At 43.3% G+C, this 23756-nt stretch overlaps 1 protein-coding gene across 4 annotated transcripts in view; it reads right to left on the bottom strand.

Annotated features, from left to right (window-relative positions):
- The window catches only part of LOC147014824 (potassium channel subfamily K member 2-like), a 79655-nt gene that overhangs the window by 42940 nt on the left and 12959 nt on the right, over positions 1-23756 (bottom strand). For all 4 annotated transcript variants that reach the window (XM_085853132.1, XM_085853133.1, XM_085853129.1 and 1 more), the window contains 2 exons: positions 9183-9487; positions 3631-3748 (listed from right to left, as the gene is read on the bottom strand). In XM_085853132.1, coding sequence (XP_085709258.1) covers positions 3631-3748; positions 9183-9434 — 370 coding nt within the window. In that variant the 5' untranslated portion in view covers positions 9435-9487. The remainder of the gene's footprint in view (positions 1-3630; positions 3749-9182; positions 9488-23756) is intronic.

Genomic DNA, 23756 nt, shown 5'->3' with positions numbered 1-23756 from the left:
ATCAAGAAGACCCTCCAAGACCAGATCTTATGGAGCCACAGTGACAATCCGCACTGTTGAGATCAACTTTAGTTAATGCAGAATTTATTGTCATCCACGGATGTGCATGGAGAACACATTTGGACGGTTCCAGGTTGACGTGGTCTTTTTATTGGAGAAAATAATCGTCCAAATCTGAGATTCTGTGCTCTGGCTTTGTCTCCCACTCTACCCTAACCAAGTTACACAGGAAGTGACACTCATTTTGGTCAAAGCATTCTGGGTAAAATCACAATGGTGGCCAACGTGGTCACATGTGCTGTGGAACAGAGGTGTTTCATATATCTATAATTCCAGCAATATCTGTGTGTGTGTGTGTGTGTGTGTGTGTGTGTGTGTGTGTGTGTGTGTGTGTGTGTGTGTGTCTGTGACCGCTGTTTCTCGACAACCGCTGGTCCGATCTAATTGAAACTTGCGAGGTATATTGCTGGGGACCTGAGTATGTGCCTTTTCAAGGTTTGATATTAATCGGCCAAGTGCTTCCCAAGTTATGGCCATTTATTTACCAACCAATGACAGGAACCGTTGCTGTGGCCATTTTTTATCAACCAATGACAGGAAGCGTTGCTGCGTAGCCGTGGTCGATGGGGAAGAGAAACTCAGCCGCGTTCGCCATTACGGGGTTTTTCTCTTCTCTTCTCTTCTCTTCTCTTCGTGTTTTTCCTTGCGAAAAGGCAAAATACGTTGGCGCTAATTGAATAATTGGCCATTAAAAGCCTCCGTATTCTTGCCCTGGATGAGGAAACAAAGAAGAAGCGCCGTTTCCTCAGCGATGTTGTTCATGAAGAGGTGCTAACGAGATAAAGGTGTGTACAATGTACATGGAGACAATTTTTATTATTATTTATTTATTGAAGAAAAATTGTTCCAAAAATAATTTATCAAAAAAGTGCACAACTTTTTTTTGTTTCCAATTGTCAAAACGATGTGGCCTTTGGAAGTGTTAAGGAATTCAGCTCGACTCAACATGCTTGTCAACGATAAATACATCTCAATTTGGTGGTAAAAACGATTCACAACGACGGGTTTCCTTACTCATTGCTCTGCAGTCTGCATTCAACCCCTTCATTTATCATCTCATTGACCTCATTTCATCTATCTATAATTCCAGCAATCTGTGTGTGTGTGTGTGTGTGTGTGTGTGTGTGTGTGTGTGTGTGTGTGTGTGTGTGTGTGTGTGTGTGTGTGTGTGTGTGTGTGTCTGTCTGTGGCCTGTGTTTCTGTGTATCTGTGACCGCTGTTTCCCGACAACCACTGGTCCGATCTAATTGAAACTTGCCAGGTATATTGCTGGGGATCTGAGTATGTGCCTTTTCTAGATTTGATATTAATCGGACAAGTGATTCCCAAGTTATGGCCATTTATTTACCAACCAATGACAGGACACGTGCTGTGGAGGCATTGCCGATGCGCCATTTAGTTACCAATCACAGGACACGTTGCTGCGTGGGCGTGGCTGCGTAGGCCGGTGCACGGCCGGCCGACGATGACGTCACGTGCCATGCTGGTTACGATGGGGATCGATGGGTGCCTTAGCTACCGTGGGGTAGGAGTGCCAATGGTAAATGGCAGCGAATGTCATGGCAAGCAAAGTCAGGGAGGGAAACTTGATTTTAATTAACTCTGTGTTTGTAAGTATCACAGCAGTTGTTACTTCAATGCAAGCGATAATTCGTGGAATGATGTGAACATTCCGTACGGGCACGCACTACTTTTGGATAGTGATGACTTACTGTATTCTAATAATTTCTCGATTTCTTATCCGCATTTATAGATAAACACAATGCCCCAATCCAGTCGTCGTTTATGACAGCGAAGGAATGGCCTGTGTAGTTGTTTGAAAGTTTTTTTTTGCATGTACGGCCACGCACATATGGGCACGCGAGAGCGAAGGAACGGCCTGTGTGGTTGTTGTTTCTGGCACGCGGTTTGAAAGTTTTTTTTTTAGTTTTTTTTTGTATGTACGGCCACGCATGTATGGGCACGCACGTACGGCCACTCACTTCTGGCCACGCGAGAGCGAAGGAACGGACTGTGTGTTTGTTTCTGGCAAGCAGTTTTAAAGTATATATATATATATATATATATATATATATATATATATATATATATATATGTATACTGTATATATATATATTTTTTGCACGTACAGCCACGCACGTACGGGCACGTGAAAGCGAAGGAACGGCTTGTGTGGTTGTTGTTTCTGGCACGCGGTTTGAGTTTTTTTGTGGGGGGGGGAGGGTTTGCACGTACGGCCACGTATCTACGGGCATGCACGTACGGCCATGCACGTACGGACGCGCACGTACGGCTACGCACGTACGGCCATGCACGCACAGCCATGCACGTATGGACACGCACGTACGGCCATGCGAGAGCGAAGGAACGGCCAGTGTGGTTGTTTCTGGCAAGCGGTTTTAAAGTGTATATATATATATATATATATATATATATATATATATATATATATATATATATATATATATATATATATATATATATTTTGAACGTACAGCCACGCACGTACGGGCACGTGAAAGCGAAGGAACTGCTTGTGTGGTTGTTGTTTCTGGCATGCGGTTTGAGTTTTTTTTGCGGGGGGGGGGGAGGGTTTGCACGTACGGCCACGCATCTACGGGCATGCACGTACGGCCATGCACGTACGGACGTGCACGTACGGCTATGCATGTACGGCCATGCACGTACGGACAAGCACGTACGGCCACGCGACAGCGAAGGAATGGCCAGTGTGGTTGTTTCTGGCAAGCCGTTTTAAAGTATATATATATATATATATTTTTTTTTTGCACGTACAGCCACGCACGTACGGGCACGTGAAAGCGAAGGAACTGCTTGTGTGGTTGTTGTTTCTGGCACGCGGTTTGAGTTTTTTTGCGGGGGGGGGTTTGCACGTACAGCCACGCATCTATGGGCATGCACTAGTTAAGTTAATGGTGAAAGAAAATGTTAAACAAGTTCAAATTAGATGTGTTTCAAATAGTTGTACTAGGTTCAGCAATGGCCGTGAATGGGTGAGTGCTCTGGAGCTTTCTCACATGTAACTAACTGCTTTCACTCGAGAAAACATTAAAAGTCTTGAATAACTAATATTGGAGAATTACCATTTTACTATCCTTGAGATTGCAGAATTGGATGTCAGTTTTGGATGTGTGGAAACAATCATTCATTTTGACCTGCAATTCAACAACAACCAAAAAAAATTGTGCAATGTAGCCACCAAAGTATTTCACTCCACCACACCTCATAGGAACAGCATATATCAATTGGAAAGTCCTCAGTCATCTGTCTAGACTTGTCATATCTTTGGATCACTTCAAGAACAACTGGGTGTCATTAAGTTTACTAATGACAAAGACCGTCCAAACACATGTCCTGAAATGACTGCGTACCCATCCCAAAGGCATCAAGTTGTTTCTATGGCCAAACCAACAACTCAACCCCCTTCAAGTTGTTAATACAAGTGATTAAAGGTGGCATGATATAAATTTCATAGTCTGGAGGGGACTCTGGGGACGTGCAGTGTAAAACCCGATCATGAAGTGAAACAGCTCGAAGGATAATTGTTACCGATAGTGGTAATGACTGTGCCAGCAAAGAAGAAAGCGCTGCCAAGTTCCCAATGACTCGACTGGTTCGAAGCTGATCCCAGAGGGCTAACTCCAGCGCTGATGGCTTCAGTCATACTCTGGAAGGCAAACAACACAAATAACAACAAAACAAAGTTCATTCTTCTGTGTGTAGACGATTACTTGCTCACTTTTAACTTCTTGGTCATGAATGAACACTGACGTGGACAATAATTCCATCCACATATGGAGTGATATCCTGTTTTCAATCCTTGCAGTGATTGGTTAATTTACTCATTAGGTTAATGATATGCAAGGGTTGAGAAATACATTTATCGTTGCTGTATTCTCTTCTTATTTTTACCTCCACAACCGTAGGTGAACAGAGCTTATGTTTTCACCCCTGTTTGTCTGTCTGTCTGTGAGCACGATATCTCAAAAAGTTGTGGACGGATTCGGACAACACTTGGTGGACAGGTTGTGTGTGTGACAATGACGAATTGGTTTGATTTTGTTGAAGATGTGAATCCGGATACGAGGATGTATAATGGGTTTTATCTATTGGTAGTTGAGAAAAATACGTTAACTGCTGTGAACATAGTAATGGTGATGCATACTTTGGATGTTAGTCCTTTGTGGGAGTCCTCTTACTCTCATGAAGTAACATGGAACCAGCTGTCTTCATCAATATTAAACTTCTTCAGATCTTGTCTCACTTTATCTCTCCAACTAAGCCTGGTTACATGTGCCGAGTGGCGCTTTGACACAACCGTGCACGTAGAAGTTTCTTAGGGATGTGGTTGTCTTTCATCTGGGTAATATGACCTAGCCAGTGAAGTCTTCTGGCTGCAATAATATCTTCTTACTGGAGTTACTACTCCTCCATCCCAAACTGTCTCCCTACTTGTACACTCCTAGCATGCCCTGTCCGTTGGCGAGCCTGACTGATACTGAATATGCTTTTAAGGCACCTGCTGTGTAAGGCCTCTATCTTCCTGGATATATCTCTCTTGTTGGTCCCTCTCTCAACTCATAAAATGGCACACTAAGCACAACAGCACAGTAAACTCATCTTTTTGGTTTCATGGAAATATTGTCCCTGAATAAAGGTGTGCGTAGTGCTCAAAACATTTTCGAGGTACAGGCAATGCTGTCTTCGACGTCCATTGTGATACCACTTTGCGATTCAATTGTTGCACCGAGATATCTAATGTCAGTTACTCCCTTAATGGCTTCTCCAGTGATGTATATTAGCTGTGCATTCCCCTTGTCCTCTTTCGCCAACACCCCCCTTCCCCCCCATACCAACATTTTCATTTTCAGCATGCTCATCATTAACCCCCCACTCTGATGTCACCTCATCAATTGTATGTGCTATATGCTACTCTTTTTGGTGGTACCCACTGCAACTGCATCATCAGCAAACATGTTTAGTTACTTTCAGTGTTGCAAGTCTTCGGGTCCTTTCACCTGCCAATCCAGCACTACATTTGTACAGCATATCTAACCCAAAGGGTTGGCATCAATTTCTCCATGTCTAATTCATCATGTTGAAATATATGTTAAAAAGTGTTGGGGAGATAGTACAACCCTGGCACAAACCATCCTACAACCCTGGCAATGACTGGAATGAGATGTTTACTCTTTGTGGAGCAGGAACATGTCTGGTGTTGGCTTAATGGTTAGGGTGGTGGGCTTCGGATCCTAGGATCCTGAGTTGAAATCCCACTTTGCTGTTGAATTAATACCAGGTGGGGTTGATTCTATCTGTCATCTTTCCGAGGTCGGAAAAATGAGTGCCAGCTTGCTGGTATCCTGTGTCAGAGTGGCGACCCGTCCAGGATTGTGTCCAATAGCCAAGGAGACTGCTAAAGGCCCAGTCACACCTTGACGTTTTAGCCAGCTTATGCCGATTTTTGGAAAATTTGTCTAAAACGCTGGTACACGTCGAATACGTTATGGGTACGTTTTGATAACATTGAGAGCACGCTGAAAAACACTGCCATATGTCGTAGTACGCTGGCTTTAAACGTTGTACTTTTCGGTTGTCCTCAAATTTTCCATACTTGAAATTTTAAGACTTATCCCAGCGTATGACTCACAAGTTCCGCTATGCTGGCCATAAGTTGTAGGCACGTCACGCGATCGTTGACACACGTTACTTGTGAGTTACTCATAAGTCGAAACACGTCGAGGTAATGTTTAGCGTACCCGAAACTTATTTCTAACCTAATAGTTTCGTGTTGTACTCACGTTACGCGATCGGTGACACACATCGACACACGTTACTTGTAAGGTGCTCATAAGTCGAAACACATCAAGGTAATGGTTGGCGTCAGTGTTCCAGACTCCCTGGTTTTTTGTTTTTTTTTAAGTTTTTTTTTTTTCTTCCTTCCTTCAGTATGATGGTGATTTTGACACTTCGATTTCTATTGCGGTTATAATATAACATAATTAATAGGCTTCCGCTCAACGATTTAAATCATAACCGCACTGTACACTGAACACCGTCATACCGAAGAAAAAAAAACCCGGGAGTCTGGAACACTGACGCTAACCATTACCTTGATGTGTTTCGACTTATGAGCACCTTACAAGTAACGTGTGTCGATGTGTGTCAACGATCGCATATCGTGTGTACAACTTATTCCCATCGCATGCGGAGCGTGTGCCATACGACAAGTACGTCGTAAAATTTTCAACATGTTTAAAATCACAAGATGTACTCCACTTACTACGACGTATGATAGCGTACTTTAGCGTTCTATTCACGCATACCAAACTTACCCATACCGTATTCGACGTGCGCCAGCGTTTTAGACGCATTTTTCAGAGGTCGGCATACGCTGGCAAGATCGCCAAGGTGTGACTGCGATGTTGACACTTCCATTTCTGCAGCGGTTATGATTTAAAACGTTGTGCGGCAGCCTTTTCATAACCTACGCCACGTCATCGTCGGCGATGCGTGCAGCACGCTATGCATAAGTTTGACTATCGTTCGGCATAGGTTGTGAAGGCCGCCAACAGGTTCAGCATTCGTTGGTATAAGTTATCTATAACACAACGAAACGTTCTGTGTCCGTTACTAATACGTTTTGCAAAAGACCAAGTCGTTATGAATACGTCCGAATCTTTAAAAAAAAAACATCAAAAGTTCAATGTAAGCCAGCGTTTTACATACATTTTAATATGTTGCCATTGCTGGCTAAAACGTCAAGGTGTGACTGGGCCTTAAGGCAGCACCAACGCTCAACACATAGCATGGTCCCGATGGATGGATGGAATGCCACTCACAAGGAACCTGCTGCTCTTTCCACATGGTCCTGAAAATTCTCCAATATATGTGCCATCCTATCTCCAGTACTTTACTGGGCTTACAGGATGACCTAGAGGTACAGACAGCAGTCTCTTGACTGCTGAAGCTTGAAGAACTGTGAATGAATCACCTTGAAGCTATCTAGTCTGGGTTCTAATCCCAACCCAGCTGTAAACTGTCACTGCAGTGTTTCAGAGGCAAGTGATCCATCAGTTTGTGTGACATCCCTCGGATGAACGGGAAACGGGTGTCCTATCTGCTGGCATTAGTTGGTAGATGTGAAATATCCCATGGTGTCCTTCGTGAAGAGAGGGTGAGCTCTTGCTGGTCCCATGGCCAAATTACAAATTCTGCCCTAACCAATACAGGGCATTGCATCAGCGGCACAGCTACACCCCCAAGCAATGATGCTATCCCGCAACGTTGTGCTGTGTATGAATGAATAAGGCGAAGTACTTCACCATCTCTAACTGGATTGCATTTTTTGCCACCAGGTTTGTTCCGTTTAATCCTCTGAGTGCCTCAAGTATTTCGGTTTTCGTAGGTGGCTCACAAATGTCATCTCTCACTTAATGTTGATGCACCGATTGAACGGATCCTCCATAAAGGAGCTTTTCACATTTAGAACAGTTTCAAAATGATTCCGCCATCACCAAAGTGTTTCTTCTGCGGGGCACATAGCTAGCTGTCACCTGGTTGCACCTGGTCTCACTGGTTGAAGATGAGAAGACACACACACATCGATTACAAGAATCACTCGGGAACTGGCGAGGCTCATAACTATGAGTATCTTTATACTTTTAATTGCTCAACTATTTTGTGAAACAATATTCTCGGTCTACACCAGCTCGCTGCATGATGATTCTGCTAACAAGCAGGGGAACTATTACATTTGTTGATTGATCACGTGGTCTCCTTGTGTGCACCGGTGGGTTCAGCTCTTTGTATTACAACTACACAACCAGAACGGCACTCAGTCGAGCGCATACCCCCGCCAGGCTGAACAATTTACATTTTGTATCCAACTCATAGGCTGGATCTGGATCCGGACCTGAACCAACATCTCATCGGCTTGTTCTTGTCACCTACCCAACTCATCCACCAAGTTTTGTCATAATCCATCCACAACTTTTTGACATATCATGCTATATCGTTTTTGGCCCGATCTCTCAATTATGAAGAATCGCTTGAAAAAATTCAAAAATTCTAGTATCCGGATCCAGATGCGGATCTTCACAAAAATCAAATCAATTCGGCCTTGTCACACACCTAACTTGACCACCAAGTTTCGTCCAAATCCGTCCATAACTTTTTGAGATATCTGAGATATCCTGCTCACAGACAGACATACAGGCATGGAAACAACCTCCGTCCACCTTCGGTTGTAGAGGTAACTAGTGAGACCAATTTCCCTTAAATCTTCAACACAACAACTTTCAAACACGTATTATATTAACAAACATGAAGTCATTGACTGCATCATTACTGCTGTGATATTCTTTTGAAAAGAGTAGTCCATTGTGTGCTGGTACCCTGCACAAATGCCCTGCTTGACTGTTTGCTCTATAATGATCACTCACTACCTGTATGTAGTATCGGGAGAAGTGCTGAGGTATGGGTACCACACAGGCAGGAAGAGCCAAGTGGCCTCCTCTTATGTATGTGTGTAACACCTTTTGACTTCCATTTTAATCCTCTAACATCGATGTTGTACTGTTAAGAACTGGTGTCCTGTGAGAACTGCGCATAGTTCTTCGACCAAGCGGAAATCTCCAGATGACGTTTCACTAATTAGCTCTAATTGTAATGGTGAAACCGCTTGTAATGCTTCGAATGAAACTACTGTCAAGAGACTGCTGTCAGCAGATCGTTTGCGCGTCTCTCATACTTAAGAACCCTGCTGTGGATGATGTGATGTATGAAAGGTCATTCTATAAAAGAAGACTTATAAAGGCTATTATGACATATTTTTAAATGGCTTAATCCACCCCTTTCCCCTCGGGATTAGAAACGAATTCTAGTTTCCACTCTCAAGCTGCTTAAACGATTTTTGCACTTCATATGTCGATCTCGGTTCCTATCCTTCCCTGACACATCGACCGCATTTGCTTGAAGATCAAAGGATCACCAACCAAAGTGAAGGGTAAGTTGGGAATCAAAGTGGACAAGATGGTGCAACTTTCATTGGAGTGCATGGGCATGCATTAAGTTATAATTCTGATAAAAAGAAACCAGACCTTGAAAAGCTCTTCCAGTTCTTCCGACTGCACACACGTATGCTTGCGAAGGAATTCCGTTTTGGATTGTTCCAGTTTCGCATGCTGACTCGCCTCGTAATGCTGTTCCAGAGCTTGAAACACGGCACCGCCAGCCACCAGATATGATAGCACAAGCGTGAAGAGGACCAAAACGGTCTTCCACTTCATTACTGTTGGACCAGTACGCCCCTCGGACTCTTCCTGGACTGCTGCAGCCGCTGCAGCTGCCATCGTGGCCTGCACGGCGAAGCGAGCTTTATGTGAACATCGTGGAAAAGGTTCACCTGAGTGAAGAAGGGTGGTGAGAGACCGCACAGTGAATCTCATTTAAACTGTGACCAGAGGTGTTTAAATAATTATCCTTTGCTCGCTCTCTTTATGACCTTTCTTGACGTCGTTTCTGACCACCTTCATCAGCTTTTGCTCCTTGGGGCTTTAAGGTCACTTTTAGAAACCGTTAAATCATATTTGTGACCTTTTCAAACTTATTAAACAAATTCATGCGAATTGAGAACCCAATGACCATTACCTTCACCACCAACATCGATCACCACAACATAACTATGATGTCATATGTGTGAAACTTTTGTTCCTCATGGATAGGTGGTCATACGTGTAAAGTTTCGCCTCGATCTGTTCAGCCATTCCAGCCAGAGAAGAAGGTTTTTGAAGGTTAAAAAAACCAAATTTACTTTAATGAGCTCTTTTTATTATACAAGTGTCAAGGTTCAAGGAAGACTTGAATTTACACAAATACTTGGCCAGAGCAATTTAACGATGTAGAAACAGTCTATTGGATGCAAATCTTATGGTCATCGCATTATGAAACAAGAAAAAGAGCAATCAGAGACTGCAGACTCTCACCAGAACTTCTTTTGTGTGGTGTTTGTGTACTGGTGTGTTACGTAATTAATGAGACATAATTAGAACTTCCACTTTGTAACTGCAAGTAGTGATGACGGGCTACCAAAACATCCCGCTTTGATGCAACCCTGCTTTGATTGGACACCTGACCCATGGCGTTTTTTTATTACTCAATTGAATTTAGAATGGGATTTAAATAAATTCAATTCAAATCAAATTGAAGACCAAATAGGTACAGTCCTGCACTGGAGTAATCAGTAGGAACCCAAACAAGCAAAAAGCAAAGATGACATCATCAGGAAGAATCTGGATAGGACTCGCATCTCAGCTGCTACTCCTCTAACCTCAAACCTATCCAGGCCCAGCCAAGTGAGCCTTATTAAAAAAAAAGAAAAAAAAGAACCCATATCAAAAAATTAAATAATTCTGGCTGTCAGACCATGCACCCGATCAATTGGAAATTTAAAACATGTATTTCCCATCATGACTGGATCATATATGCTAAGTTTCACGTCGATTGATTAAGCGGTTCCGTTGAAAACATTATTTCATATGTTTCTTCAATCCAATATGGCTGCCAAACCATGTGACCAATCAATTATTCCTTAACAACCCTGTACAAGCATGGCTTGGGGAATACTTGTTTGTAGTTTCCCCTCAATTTGTCCATCCATTCTGGAGAATATTTTTTTTATCGGTTTTAGGGTAAATACAATATAGCTTCCAAACCATGTGAACTATGATGTCATATGTGTGAAACTTTTGTTCCTCATGGATAGGTGGTCATACGTGTAAAGTTTCGCCTCAATCTGTTCAGCCATTCCAGCCAGAGAAGAAGATTTTTGAAGGTTAAAAAACCCAAAACATATGGCTGCCGAATCATGTGACCGATGACATAATCAAAAAAAATCGTGGACCATTTTTAGCTCGCCTGTTCGAAGAACAGAGAGCTATAGCGATACCCCCGGCATGAGCGTCAGTGTGAGTGTCAGCGTGAGCGTCAGCGTCAGTGTCAGCGTGAAAATGTTAAAGTTTTTGGTGCAAGTTATTTAGAAGCTTGCCATTCATTTAATATGTGTACGAGGTTGCTGATATTTGGCATGGAGATTCCTTTGGGGTATATTATTGACTAGCTGAAGTACCCGGTAACACCCGGGAAATTTTCCCTGGAGAAAGATGGAGAAAATTGGGAAGGCTTCTTTTATTCCTCAGATTTATGGAAGGAAGGCTTTATGCTACCATAATCCTCAGATAGGTCATAGTTGAAGGTGGCCTTGAGCCACTCAATGTTTCTAGCAGCAGTGGCAACTGTCCTTGATGTCCTGCCAAAACCCGGACCTAGAAAGCTGGAACGTGAGTTTTGTGCTTCTCTCGCCCGTCGGTGTGACGCTCTATTTGCATTTAGGCGACGCTCTCTCTCTCTGCAGCCGACTCTGCTTGCCTGGCTCGTTCATGAGCAGATATATCAGCAGTAAGACGACTCTCTCTCTCTCTCTCTCTCTCTCTCTCTCTCTCTCTCTCTCTCTCTCTCTCTCTCTCTCTCTCTCTCTCTCTCTGCAGCTGACTCCGCTTGCCTGGCTCTTTCACGAGCAGATCGATCAGCAGTTAGCTGTTGCCGTGCGCGTGCAGTTCGAGAATTCAAATAACAGGAGGAGAATGTGTATGTTTAAAAAGTCAACGAATACGAACATTTTGTATTTCAAAAAACCCTAGCGTTTTTAACCATGAAGCCTTTTGTTACGATTAATACGCCGGCACACTATTCGAAAGCCTTTTTTTTTCTAATGGAAATTTTATTTATTTTATTTATATATACATAAATATATATTTTTAAATATTTTTTTTTTCATTTTTATGGAGAGCCACTTTGCGCATCCTGGAGCTGAATGTTAGTTCTATATATGTGTAAAGTTTCATCAAGATCGGTTCACTGGTCTAGGAGCTTATTCGTTACAAAAAAAACAGACGGACAGACAGAAGGACTGCCATTTATATAGTAGATGTAGTGAAGTTGAAATTAAAAAATAATTTCAAATGTTTTAAATTTTTGACCTGTTTTGAACTTAACTTTTTTGTAGCACATCAATGTTAAAGTTTTTGGTGCAAGTTATTTAGAAGCTTGCCATTCATTTAATATGTGTACAAGGATGCTGATATTTGGCATGGAGGTTTCTTTGGGGTATATTATTGATGTAGTGAAGTTGAAATAAAAAAAGAATTTCAATATATTTTTTAATTTTTGACCTGTTTTGAACTTAACTTTTTTGTAGCACATCAACGTTAGTTTTTTCCTTTCTAATGTTTTTAATCTACCACACTAATTTTTACTGATTACAATATACAAATACATATATTACTTTTAAATTATTTAGATCAGACTTCACTCATTTAATATGTGTACTAGGATGCTGATATTTGGCATGGAGGTTCCTTTGGGGTATATAATTGATGCAGTGAAGTTCAAAATAAAAAATAATTTCAATATTTTTATCTTGCCAAAACGAAGTTTTTGCAAGATATGTAAAGGCCCGGTCACACCTTGACGTTTTAGCCAACGTATGCCGATTTTTGAATTTTTTTTCTAAAACGCTGGCACACGTTGAATACGTTATGGGTAAGTTTTGATAACATTGAGAGCACACTGAAAAACACTGCCATACGTCGTTGTATGTTGGCTTTAAACGTTGTACTTTTCGGTTGTCCTCAAATTTTTTCATGCTTGAAATTTCACGACGTATGCCGGCGTATGACTCACACGTTCCGCTACGCTGGCCACAAGTTGTATGCACGGTCTGCGATCGTTGACAGACGTCAACACATGCTACTTGTAAGTTAATCATAAGTTGAGACACGCCGAGGTAATGTTTAGCGTACCCGAAACTTATTTCTAACCTATGATTAACGTGTTGTTGGCACGTTACGCGATCGTTGCCACACATCGACAGACGTTACTTTTAAGTTACTCATAGGCTGAAAGACGTCGGTATAATGGATCGTCCTTGCGTCAGCGTCCACGGCCACGGCCAGGACACTTATTTGCAGCATTCTTCAAACTTTTCTTCAGCATGACGAGGATGTTCAGACTTCGATGTCTAGCTTGGCTATGATTCCAATTGTCCATCGGCAGCGTCTATTTAAAATAGTCGAGTTTGAGCGTTTTAACACGTTCAGAAGAAACGCTTCAAATTTCAAAACCCCAGCGTCAAAAAACAAAGGCGAGTGACAGCAATTTAAATCGTTCATTGTAAACAATGAAACTAGCTGAGTGGTACCGTTTAAAAGTCGTTGAGTGTAAAAAAAATCCAATTGTTGAGCGCAAGCGTCTACTTTCAATAGTGGAGATGCAGCCATTTAAATCGTTGAGTGGCAGCCTATGAACCTACCCGTGGACACGCGGACGCAAGGAGGATCCATCATAACCCACACCCTCCCCCTCACACTCACCTACTACTGCCAACATGAACAAACTAATACTAATACTGATACTGATACTGATACTGATACTGTTACTGCTGACATGGACATCGACTCAAAAAGGACTCGAAAACACTGTTGGGTTCCCCTTTTATGAGCAGCATTTTTATATACCAATTCCCAAAACCGCTGGGAACACGTCTTTATATGGCAGTTGTAACCTAGAAACACATTCATTTTTTTTTTTTGTCGACCGGAAGACGTCATTGGAATACGTCTACATACGTCGATGTGTGTTGGGACTACGTAAAGAATTGGTTCAAAGCACGTCAAACATAAGTTAGAAATAAGTTTCGCGTAAAAAAGACATTACCGCGACGTGTTTCGACTTATGAGTTGCTTATAAGTAGCCTTTGTGGACGTGTGTAAGCGTCCACATATCGTGTGTACAACCTATCCCCATCGCATGCGGAACGTGTGTCATACGCCGAGTACATCGTAAAATTTTGAACATGTTTAAAATTTCTTGACGTACTCTACTTACTACGACGTATGATAGCGTGCTTTAGCGTTCTACTCACGTATACCAAACTTACTCATACCGTATTTGACGTGCCCCAACGTTTTAGACACATTTTTCTTAGGTTGGCATACGCTGGCAAGATCGCCAAGGTGTGACCGCGATGTTGACACTTCCATTTCTACGGCAGTTATGATTCGAATCGTTGTGCGTCAGCCTTTTAATAGGCTACGTCACGACATCGTCGGCGATGCGTGCAACGCGCTCTGCCGAAGTTAGACTATCGTTGGGCATCGGTTGTGTAGGCCGACAACAGGTTCAGCATTCGTTGGTATAAGTTATCTATAACACAACGAAACGTTCTGTGTCCATTACTAATATGTTATGCATACGACCAACTCGTTATGAATACGTCCGAATCTTAAAAAAAAAACATTAAAAGTTCAACGTCAGCCAGCGTTTTACATACATTTTAATACGTTGCCATCGCTGGCTAAAACGTCAAGGTGTGACCGGGCCTTTAGTCAGCTTGTATGTTTTTTTTTTTTTTTTTTTGTTTGTCTGTAATCACGTATAAAAAATTCTGCAGAGCACAGTTATCATTGAAAATTTTTATAACTTCGCATATCAGAGGCCAAGAGGTCCCTTTCAGCGCATAAAATTTTGAAGGTCAAGGTCAAAGGTCAAGGTCACTGTCGCAAATCAGGGGAGTCGACGAAACCCTTATTTTTTGAGTAATTTTGATCGGATCGTCTTCAAACTTCATGGGAATATAGTTCATGGTCTGGCGCTCAGCTGATTAATTTTTGGTGGCGATTGGCCTTGACCTTCATATGTTTTTTTTTTTTGTCTGTAATCACGTATAAATCACTCTGCAGAGCACAGTTATCATTGGAAATTTTTGAAGCCGCATATCAGAGGCCTATAGAGGTCCCTTTCAGCGCATACAATTTTGAAGGTCAAGGTCAAAGGTCAAGGTCACTTTGTCGCAAATCAGGGGAGTCGACGAAACCCTTATTTTTTGAGTAATTTTGATCAGATCGTCTTCAAACTTCATGGGAATATAGTTCATGGTGTGGCGCTCAGCTGATTAATTTTTGGTGGCGATTGGCCTTGACCTTCATGGTTAGCGCCGAAGGTCAAACATATTTGACCCCAAGGTCAAATTTTCTAGTTTTAGGAACCATTTCGTGTAGTACCTCAAATTGAACACCTCGATGAGTGCTTTCTAGATATGTCAAGCTTGAGACGTTATGACGTCATTTGGTGACGTTATGAGGCAAACATATTTTTCATGGTTACTCTGTAGAACGATTCTCATTGGAATCTCTCGTAGGCAGATATTCCTCAAGGAGTCGCTCTTGGTGGATAGCAGCTCTGTTCACCTCAGTGTGACCTTAAAGAAGTCACATGTGGTCACCTTTTGGCAAGATACGGGTCACCCTGCGGGTGACATTGGTTTATTTAATTTATGACCTGTTTTGAACTTAACTTTTTTGAAGCACATCAACGTTAGTTTTTTCCTTTCTAATGTTATTATCTACCACACTATTTTTTACTGATTACAATATACAAATACATGTATTGCTTTAAAATTATTTGGATCAGACTTCACTGCAATGCTTTAAAAAATATAAGATTAGACTAGTCTTTTAAAAACGATAAATGTATAAACAGGCGAGCATTGGGTGGCTTTGATACCAACTCTGTGGTATCCCTAAATGACGCTCAAAAATTTTCATACTGATCAGATGTAGCGTTCTACATATACAATTATGACGTCATAATGAAGGCACCTATGACGTCATAAAAAATCACACATTCCCCATGAGGAGTGTTTGCCATGTGCCAAGTTTCAATTTTTTCGTTGGTGCGGTTTTAGAGATACAGAGGTCCAAAGTTTTTCTGTTTTTCCAACATGGCTGCCACACCACGTGACCTATCACATCGTAATCATCATTAAAACGTATTGTCTACATGTATCATCACACCAATGGTGAAAATTTCGTCAATCCGTCGAGCGGTTGCAGAGAAAAACACGAAAGTTCTGTGTGAACAAACGACAGACAAACAAACAAACAAACAAACAAACAAGAAGAAGATGTCATGCAGAGCATGATACTTGTAAAATCCATAAAATAAATTTGAACTCAAAAATCATTGGTGGTTGACTTCGATGACCAAAATGCAAATCCTTTTCAAATTTCAAGTCAATGGGATGAAAATTGAGGATTTTAGAAATACCACCTTAGTTGTTCACCCTGGACCAATGTTGACCTCAAATATAATTGGCTCGTTGAATTCAGTGACCTCAAATATAAATCCTCTTCAAATTTCAAGTCAATCAGATGAAAATTGAGGATTTTAGAAATCTCACCTTAGTTGTTGACCTTTGGCCTTTGCCTTTGCCTTATGGAAAGCAAACCCAACTGAGGGCAATCTCAGTTCCTTCCACAAAGCTCGGAACAAGTGTGTATCTACCCTCAGGAGAGCCAGAAAACAACATCTTTCTCATCTCAAGTCTGAACTCTCAAACCTCTCTCCCTCCTCAAAATCCTGGTGGCGTTTAATCAAATCTGTTTCTGGTGTATGTTCCCCCTCCATCCCCTCCCTTACCTCATATGGCCGCACTGCTGATTCCACACGTGATAAAGCTGAATGTCTAAACTCGGTCTTTGCAGCTAAATCTTGTGTCCTAAACCCATCACTATCTCTACCCACTTTACCCAGTCGCACCCAACTGTCCCTGGACTCTGTATCCTTTTCTCCTGACAAGGTGGAGAGCTTGCTTTCAAACCTCGAGTCAGATTCTGCAACCAGTCCAGACGGCTTCAGCCCACGTGTCCTCAAAGCCTTCTCTTCTGCTCTTGCTCACCCTCTCTCTGTTCTATTCACCCTCTCATTTGCCCAAGGTCATCTGCCATCTGCTTGGAAATCCGCTAACATCACTGCCCTGCATAAAAAAGGTGCAAAAACAGATCCCTGTAACTACAGACCAATCAGCCTTCTCCCAATCATCAGCAAGGTTATGGAATCCATCATCACTTCAGATATGAAATCCTTCCTCTTCTCCAATGGCTTGATTTCCAATCATCAATTTGGTTTCAGACAAGGTCACTCTACCCTGGATATGCTGCTTCTGCTCTCCCATCAATGGATGGAGGTTCCTCAATGCCAGACAGGAAATCCGAGCCGTATCCCTGGCCATATCACGTGCTTTTGACACAGTCTGCCACCCTGCACTACTCACCAAACTCTCTTCCCATGGTATTCAAGGCCATCTCCACTCATGGCTCGCAGACTTCCTCTCCTGTCGCAGTCAACGTGTGGCCCTAAATGGAGTTCTTTCATCCCCTCTTCCTGTGCAGGCTGGAGTTCCTCAAGGTAGCGTTCTGGGCCCTGTTCTTTTTCTGGTTTTCATCAATGATCTCTCGGACTCTCTGGAAAATCCGCTATTTCTCTTTGCCGACGACTCCACCCTCTGCCGTACCATCTGTCATCCCTCAGACCGGCAAGCAGCAGCTTCTTCGCTCACTGCAGATCTGGATAAAATCACAAACTGGTCCAACACGTGGAACATGTCTTTCAATCCAGACAAATCTCACACTCTCACTATGTCTCTTCGAAAGGACCGTTTAGAAAACCCCCCCATCCACTTTCTCAACAATCCTCTGGAAGAAGTCTTTTCTTTCAAGCTTCTGGGTCTCGCTATCTGCCATGACCTTTCCTGGGAAAGTCACATTTCCAACCTCGCCTCAAAAGCCAGTCGCCGACTGGGAATCTTCCGTCGTGCTAAGTCCTTCCTCGGCCCTCTTGAGCTCCTGACCACTTACAAAGCTTTTGTCCGTAGCCTGATGGAGTACTGCTCTCCCCTCTGGGCTGGTGCTCCTGCCTCCCACCTCTCTCGGCTTCACGCTGTCGAAACCAGGGCATTTAAGATCATCGGCATCTCCCGCAATGAAGCTGAGTCTTTGGGCCTCTCACTCAATCACCGCAGGTTGGTCGGTGGGCTTTCTGTCTTCTACCGACTCCTCTCCAGCCTTGCCCCCCCTTCTCTCTCTGCGATTTGTCCCCACCACATTTCCACAGGGCGCTCAAGGTCCGCCAACAACCCCCTTCTGGTAAAACTACCGAAATCACGAATCACTGCTCATCTTCACTCTTTCATTCCTCTTTTTTCCCGCCTTTGGAATAAACTTCCTCACTCTATTCTTTCCCATTCTTCCCTCCAGGCTATACAAGGTATACAAAAGGTATACAAAATATCCGACCAAGGTATACAAAAAAAAAATAATAATAAAATAAAAAACAATAGGCTTCTTCCTTATGACAAACTCTACCATGTGGTGAAGTTTCGTGAAGATCGGTTTAAAATTGTGATCTGTAGGCAATAAACAGACAGACAGACTAACAAGCCGGTAGACGGACATGGGTAGTCGATCAAGTCAAATTTAGTCGTTTTTCAGCCGTTACTAGCCAACAAAAGCGTCCATAGCAACGGTTCTTTCTCACACATAACTAGGACATACCATGAACCTACCATACCAGTTTCATGTATGTCTAACTCATAGTATCTGAGATATAACGAACTTCGTTTTTTAATTTTTTTCGACCAGGGTTCATTCAAAGTCGATCTTCTCCGACAGTTTTCATGGGAGCGGGCTGAATTTTTTTCTCAAGGAGGCTGAATATGTTGCCCTCAAACGATCATAGTTTGATTTTTGAATTTCGATATTTAGATTTTTTTAGATTTTTTTGAAAATTTCAAAGGCCCGTTGCTAGGCAACCGAGGGGTCCATAGCAACGGTTCTCAAACGCGCACAACTTGGTCATGGTATGAACCTACCACCAGTTTCGTCAAAATCGGCCTACGATTAACGGAGTACTGGCCTGGACAGACAAACAGACAGACAGACAGACAGACAGACATAACGACGGAAAACCTGACAATAAGGGTAGATAGATCGACTACCCAATAAAATCGACAAACCAATATACTTGGAAAATCTTCGATATTGCAACTAACAAACGAACCCAAACGTTATACCCTCTCCTCTCCTTCAGCGAGGGTAACAAGTTCTGAGAGTGGAACACTGAAGTCATCATTGCAATAACAGAGTGTTATGGGTTCTTTTTATATTAATCTTTATAACTACTGTCCTTGTCTATTGTCTGCACTGCACATTATTTAAGATTAAAGTGATGACAAGTTAATAAACAGAAAGGATAACCTTGTGATTTGTGAAACCTGAAAAATGCAGAACACGAAGAATGTAACAAGGGTATGTATGAACTCTTTCTTGCCATGAGCGAATGAGTTACTTCACCCGAGCCTCGAGTCCATTTACGTGAACATGAACATTTGTGTCGCCAAACTTGAAATGGCATCCAAGTTCTCCTGCGCTAGTAAACCGCTTTCACAAAAGAGGGTAAACTTCATCCCCATCTATTTATTACGAATCCAAGTATAGCAGAATTTTTGACTCTCCTCCTCCTCCTCCTCCTCCTCCTCCTCCTCCTCCTCCTCCTCCTCCTCCTCCTCCTCCTCATACACCTCCACCCCAAGTACATACTGGTATGAACTCTCCCCACTCACCCAAGCTGCTCTACCAAATGAAGTACGCATTGGAACTTTGTCACCACGATTTCATCGCACGCTATACCGGAGCATCCCCTGCAATCATCAAAGGTTCGGATACTCAGAAATACAGAATTGAATCAATTACATTGTGAACAACAGGCATCAGGTAAAAGGTCCTTGGTTTGAATTATGCTTCTCAATATCTGTTTCAGAACACCTTATCCAAGAACTGTCCATGCATTTAATAAATCCATTATATATTATCAAGTGTTCAGTTGTTGTTTGACATCTGACATCTAAAGAAAGATTTAACAATACCATTATGGTTGGCCGTGGGATGGGCTCGAGGTCAAATCTTCCACCCGGCCAGTCAGTAATTTATCGCCGGATAGTTATTCGGGACCGTACACTGTCCACCTGGCAAGCCAAAGGGGTCTTTACTTCAGTTTTCCGACTTACACAAACTCCGAGTCTGATGGCTTGCAGCCAGTTCTTCCGTTTCAAAGGATGAGGGGTGAGAGGACAAACCACTGCATTTTAAACCTCCTAACAAGGGCTTTTTGCACTAATTTTATAATGGCTGCAGTCTTAATTGCGACATTCATTAACATTTCCAAATCAGAACCGTGCACCAAGCCGATACACCAGTGGTACAAAAAACAGGGTTTATTAAAGAAAGGGGTGGGAGGTACAAGAAGCAAACATACTGATCAGTATTCTCTTATTGTAAACTATACCCCTGTGCCCATGATACTTTGACGACTTAACTGATATCTTAAAGCCTCGTCACTCACACTCACGAATACAGACTGATATGTCACAAAATGGAAAAGAAACCTTCTCCCCATGTGATGCTTGCGCCGGGTGGTGGTGTGATGGTGGCAATAGTTATCTTTGAAAGGAGAGAGGGAGAGAGATGGGAGGCTGCACCGCGTCTGGGCTCCGCAACTCCTCCTTGAGGCACACGCAAGCTTTCATGAGCCCACTTGGTCTCCACAGCTGTCCACCTGGAGCTGCTCTCCCATACTGCTCTCCCGTTGTACTGCTCTTTGCTCTCTCATATCATTCTCCCATATCGTTCATTCTGTCGTACTCCCCATGGAACTTCTCTGTCTGTTCCCCCACCCCCTACCCCTCGGCGTTTATCACATCGAGATTTATCATAATTCGTCCATCTTCCACCCTTTACACCCTTTGGCCGTTCTCACAACAATACTATCTCGGAAAATGTAAAAAGATGCTCAAAAATTTAATTCTGATAAAAATCAATGGCCAATTGTAAATTGGAAACCTGTGTCAAAATATTAGAAAAAGCAAATTACTGTGTCAAAAAATTGAAATAGATGATGATTGATGTTGAGATACTTATCTCAATTCAGTTCAATTCTCATTATAAATATTTTAAGGTCTTCTGATCAGGTCAGGTCAGGTATGGAAGCATGCGCCGAAGCAGCGAGTCGATGCGTACACTTTCCGCCGGTACTCCAGGGGCCTCCGTCAGTAACCTCAGTAACAACTGGAAATAAGTCGGAGATGGTACCACCACATCTCACAGCACTCTTAGTACCAGAGTATAGTTCAGACATCAGATTGATCAGTTTTGGTGGCACCCCACGAAGACCAAGAATCCTCCAGAGGGCATCCTGATTCACTGAATCAAATGCTTTACAGAGATCAACAAAGGCTGCAAGCAGCCCCGACTGAAACTCTCATCTGCGTTTGGAAAGGACTCAAAGGGTAAGGATACGGTCAATCATTGACCTCTTTGGTATAAAGCCTGACTGCTCTGGACGCTGTTGCTCAAGCAGATGGTGGCGAACCCTGTCAATAATTATCCGAGCGAAGACCTTGCCCGGCACTGAGAGCAGCGCCACCCCTCGGTAGTTATTGCAGTCTTGGCGATCACCCTTCTATTTCCAGAGAGGGGAAAAAGGCCCCTCTTCTGGTCAGTTTGGATGATGCCTGTGTTCCAGGCAGAGCACAGAACTGCATGCAAAGACACGAGTACAGCATTTCCACCAGCCTTGAGAAGTTCAGCATGGATGCCACAGATCCCAGGAGCTTTACCCCATTTCAACCGGTTCACCACAGCCTGTGGTTACACAATCGAAGGTGGACCATAGTTGATTAGAGGGTCAGCAATAGGGATAGTCACACCCCTGATGTCCAACTCAACAGCTCGTGGATCAGCCTGGTACAGCCGCTCAAAGTAACCGGCCCAGCGGGCATTCACTTCCAACTCCTCTGTCAAGAGCCTACTACCCTCCACTCTAACTACAGTACACTGAGGGATGGGCTTGGAAGAAGACAATGCGCAGATTCCCCTGGAAGCAGGACGAGAATCACTTGACCACAGGTGATGCTCTGCCCCCTCACAGATTCCTCGCATATAGGCCTCCTTGTCCACCCTCAGCGCACGTAGTTTTACGCCTCAATTCCCTGAACAGCTCAACTCTGCTATTAAGTCTGGCCCATGACTGGTCAATGGTATCCAATGTCCCTTGAGAGACAAAATTCTTCTCCGCCCTAAGGTGAGTTCCAAGACATCGACCGGCAACATCAAGGTCGGTGGTCTTGAAGGCACTCCACAACTCTTCAGGATCCCCCAAAGCACCAAGACCCCCCAAATCTTCACTCAGCTTGTTCACAAACTCCTCAGCTACCCTCTCATCCTTGAGCTTGCCAACATCCAGCCTAGGCTGGGATGGTACTATTCTCCTGGATTTAAGCTGCAACTTTAGATTTTGCTTCAACAAGCTTGTGGTCAGTATTGAGCAACTGAGCACTCCAGAAGACCCTGCAGTTCTGGATCATCCTCCAGCGACCTTCAACGAGCATATGGTCAATCTCCTTTGCCACACTGCCAGCGTTGGCATACCAAGTCCAGCGATGAGCCTATGGGCACTGAAACCATGAACCTGCCACCATAAGTTCTTGACTTCTTGCAAAGTCAAGGAACTTAGTGCTTTTCTGGTTCACAGTTCCAGACCCATGGGGACCAACACCTGTCTCATAACCATCCCTATCAGTTCCAGTCAATGCATTGAAATCCCCCAAGACTAGAAGAGTAACTCGCCTTGGGCACTGATCAACCACAGACTCGAGCGTGGCATAGACTACATCCTTCATGGTGAGATCACTCACCTCAGTTGGAGCATAAACAGAGACCAGGGAAACCACACCCAAGGAGTGACGAATCCTTTGTCTCATAATATGCTCGTTGACCGGTGTTACCTCAATTATCATTGGAGTCAGCTTATTGGACACAACTACAGCAACTGCTTGGGCATGGAAACCATCAGAGTGGCCAGACCAATAGTAGGCGTAACCACCCGCCATAATGTCGCCACTATCCGGTCTTCGGACTTCAAAGAGTGCTGCAATACCAATGTTCAAACGCGTGAGCTCAGATGATAACAGAAACAGGTAGTCATCCTCTCTTCGGGATAGGACATTCCAGGCACCCACCCAAAGGGACCACCTCAGGTTAACCTAAGGAGACCACCGTCTGGCAGACCACACCTCAGCACCACCCTGACACACACTACTGCAATCTGACCTGGGAAGGTTATTCCGTGGTTTTCCTCCGAACATCAAAGAGTGGGGGTCGCAAAGGCTTTGCCCTAATCCCGTCATCTGGTGAGCTGCCCTGCGGATGGCAGCTGCACAGCAGGTACTCCCATGGAGTGGATTTTCAGATTTCTTTTCGTTTTTGTGTTTTGCGGAGTGAAGGGTTTTACGGTGGCCGGAGTGCAAACCCATCACTAACCTTCTTAAAAAAGTAACAACTGCAGGAGGATATCCGCAGACGCAGTTGGGTACTCAATGTGGATGACTGTTGGCTCACAAGGAGATCCTCCGCCGTTTGACAGATTTTGTTTTTAGTCCTGCTGGGTGTCCATATCATGCAGCCTCCTCACCAGGAAACCTGGTGGGGGAGATGGTTTAGTCGCCGACAACCTGACCATGAAACAGGTTCGCACATGTTTACATGGTACCTGGAGAAAGTCACAGATCTAATCTGGCCTGACCTGATAATTATACAAGTACTGTGCAAATGTGTCAAGCCATTGGAAGGAAGCACGATATCTATAAAATGAAGAAAGCAGCAGTCAAGGCACATGCCAATGATGGAAATTTATCGTCAGATTTCGGCAGACAAATCGGCTGTTCA

Source organism: Eptatretus burgeri, chromosome 13 (genome assembly GCF_056783735.1).
Source record: "Eptatretus burgeri isolate ZD-2024b chromosome 13, Ebu_testis_v1, whole genome shotgun sequence".
Lineage (NCBI taxonomy): Eukaryota > Metazoa > Chordata > Myxini > Myxiniformes > Myxinidae > Eptatretus > Eptatretus burgeri.
Note: the sequence above shows the minus strand (reverse complement) of the source record. Positions and strands in the feature narration are given on the sequence as shown.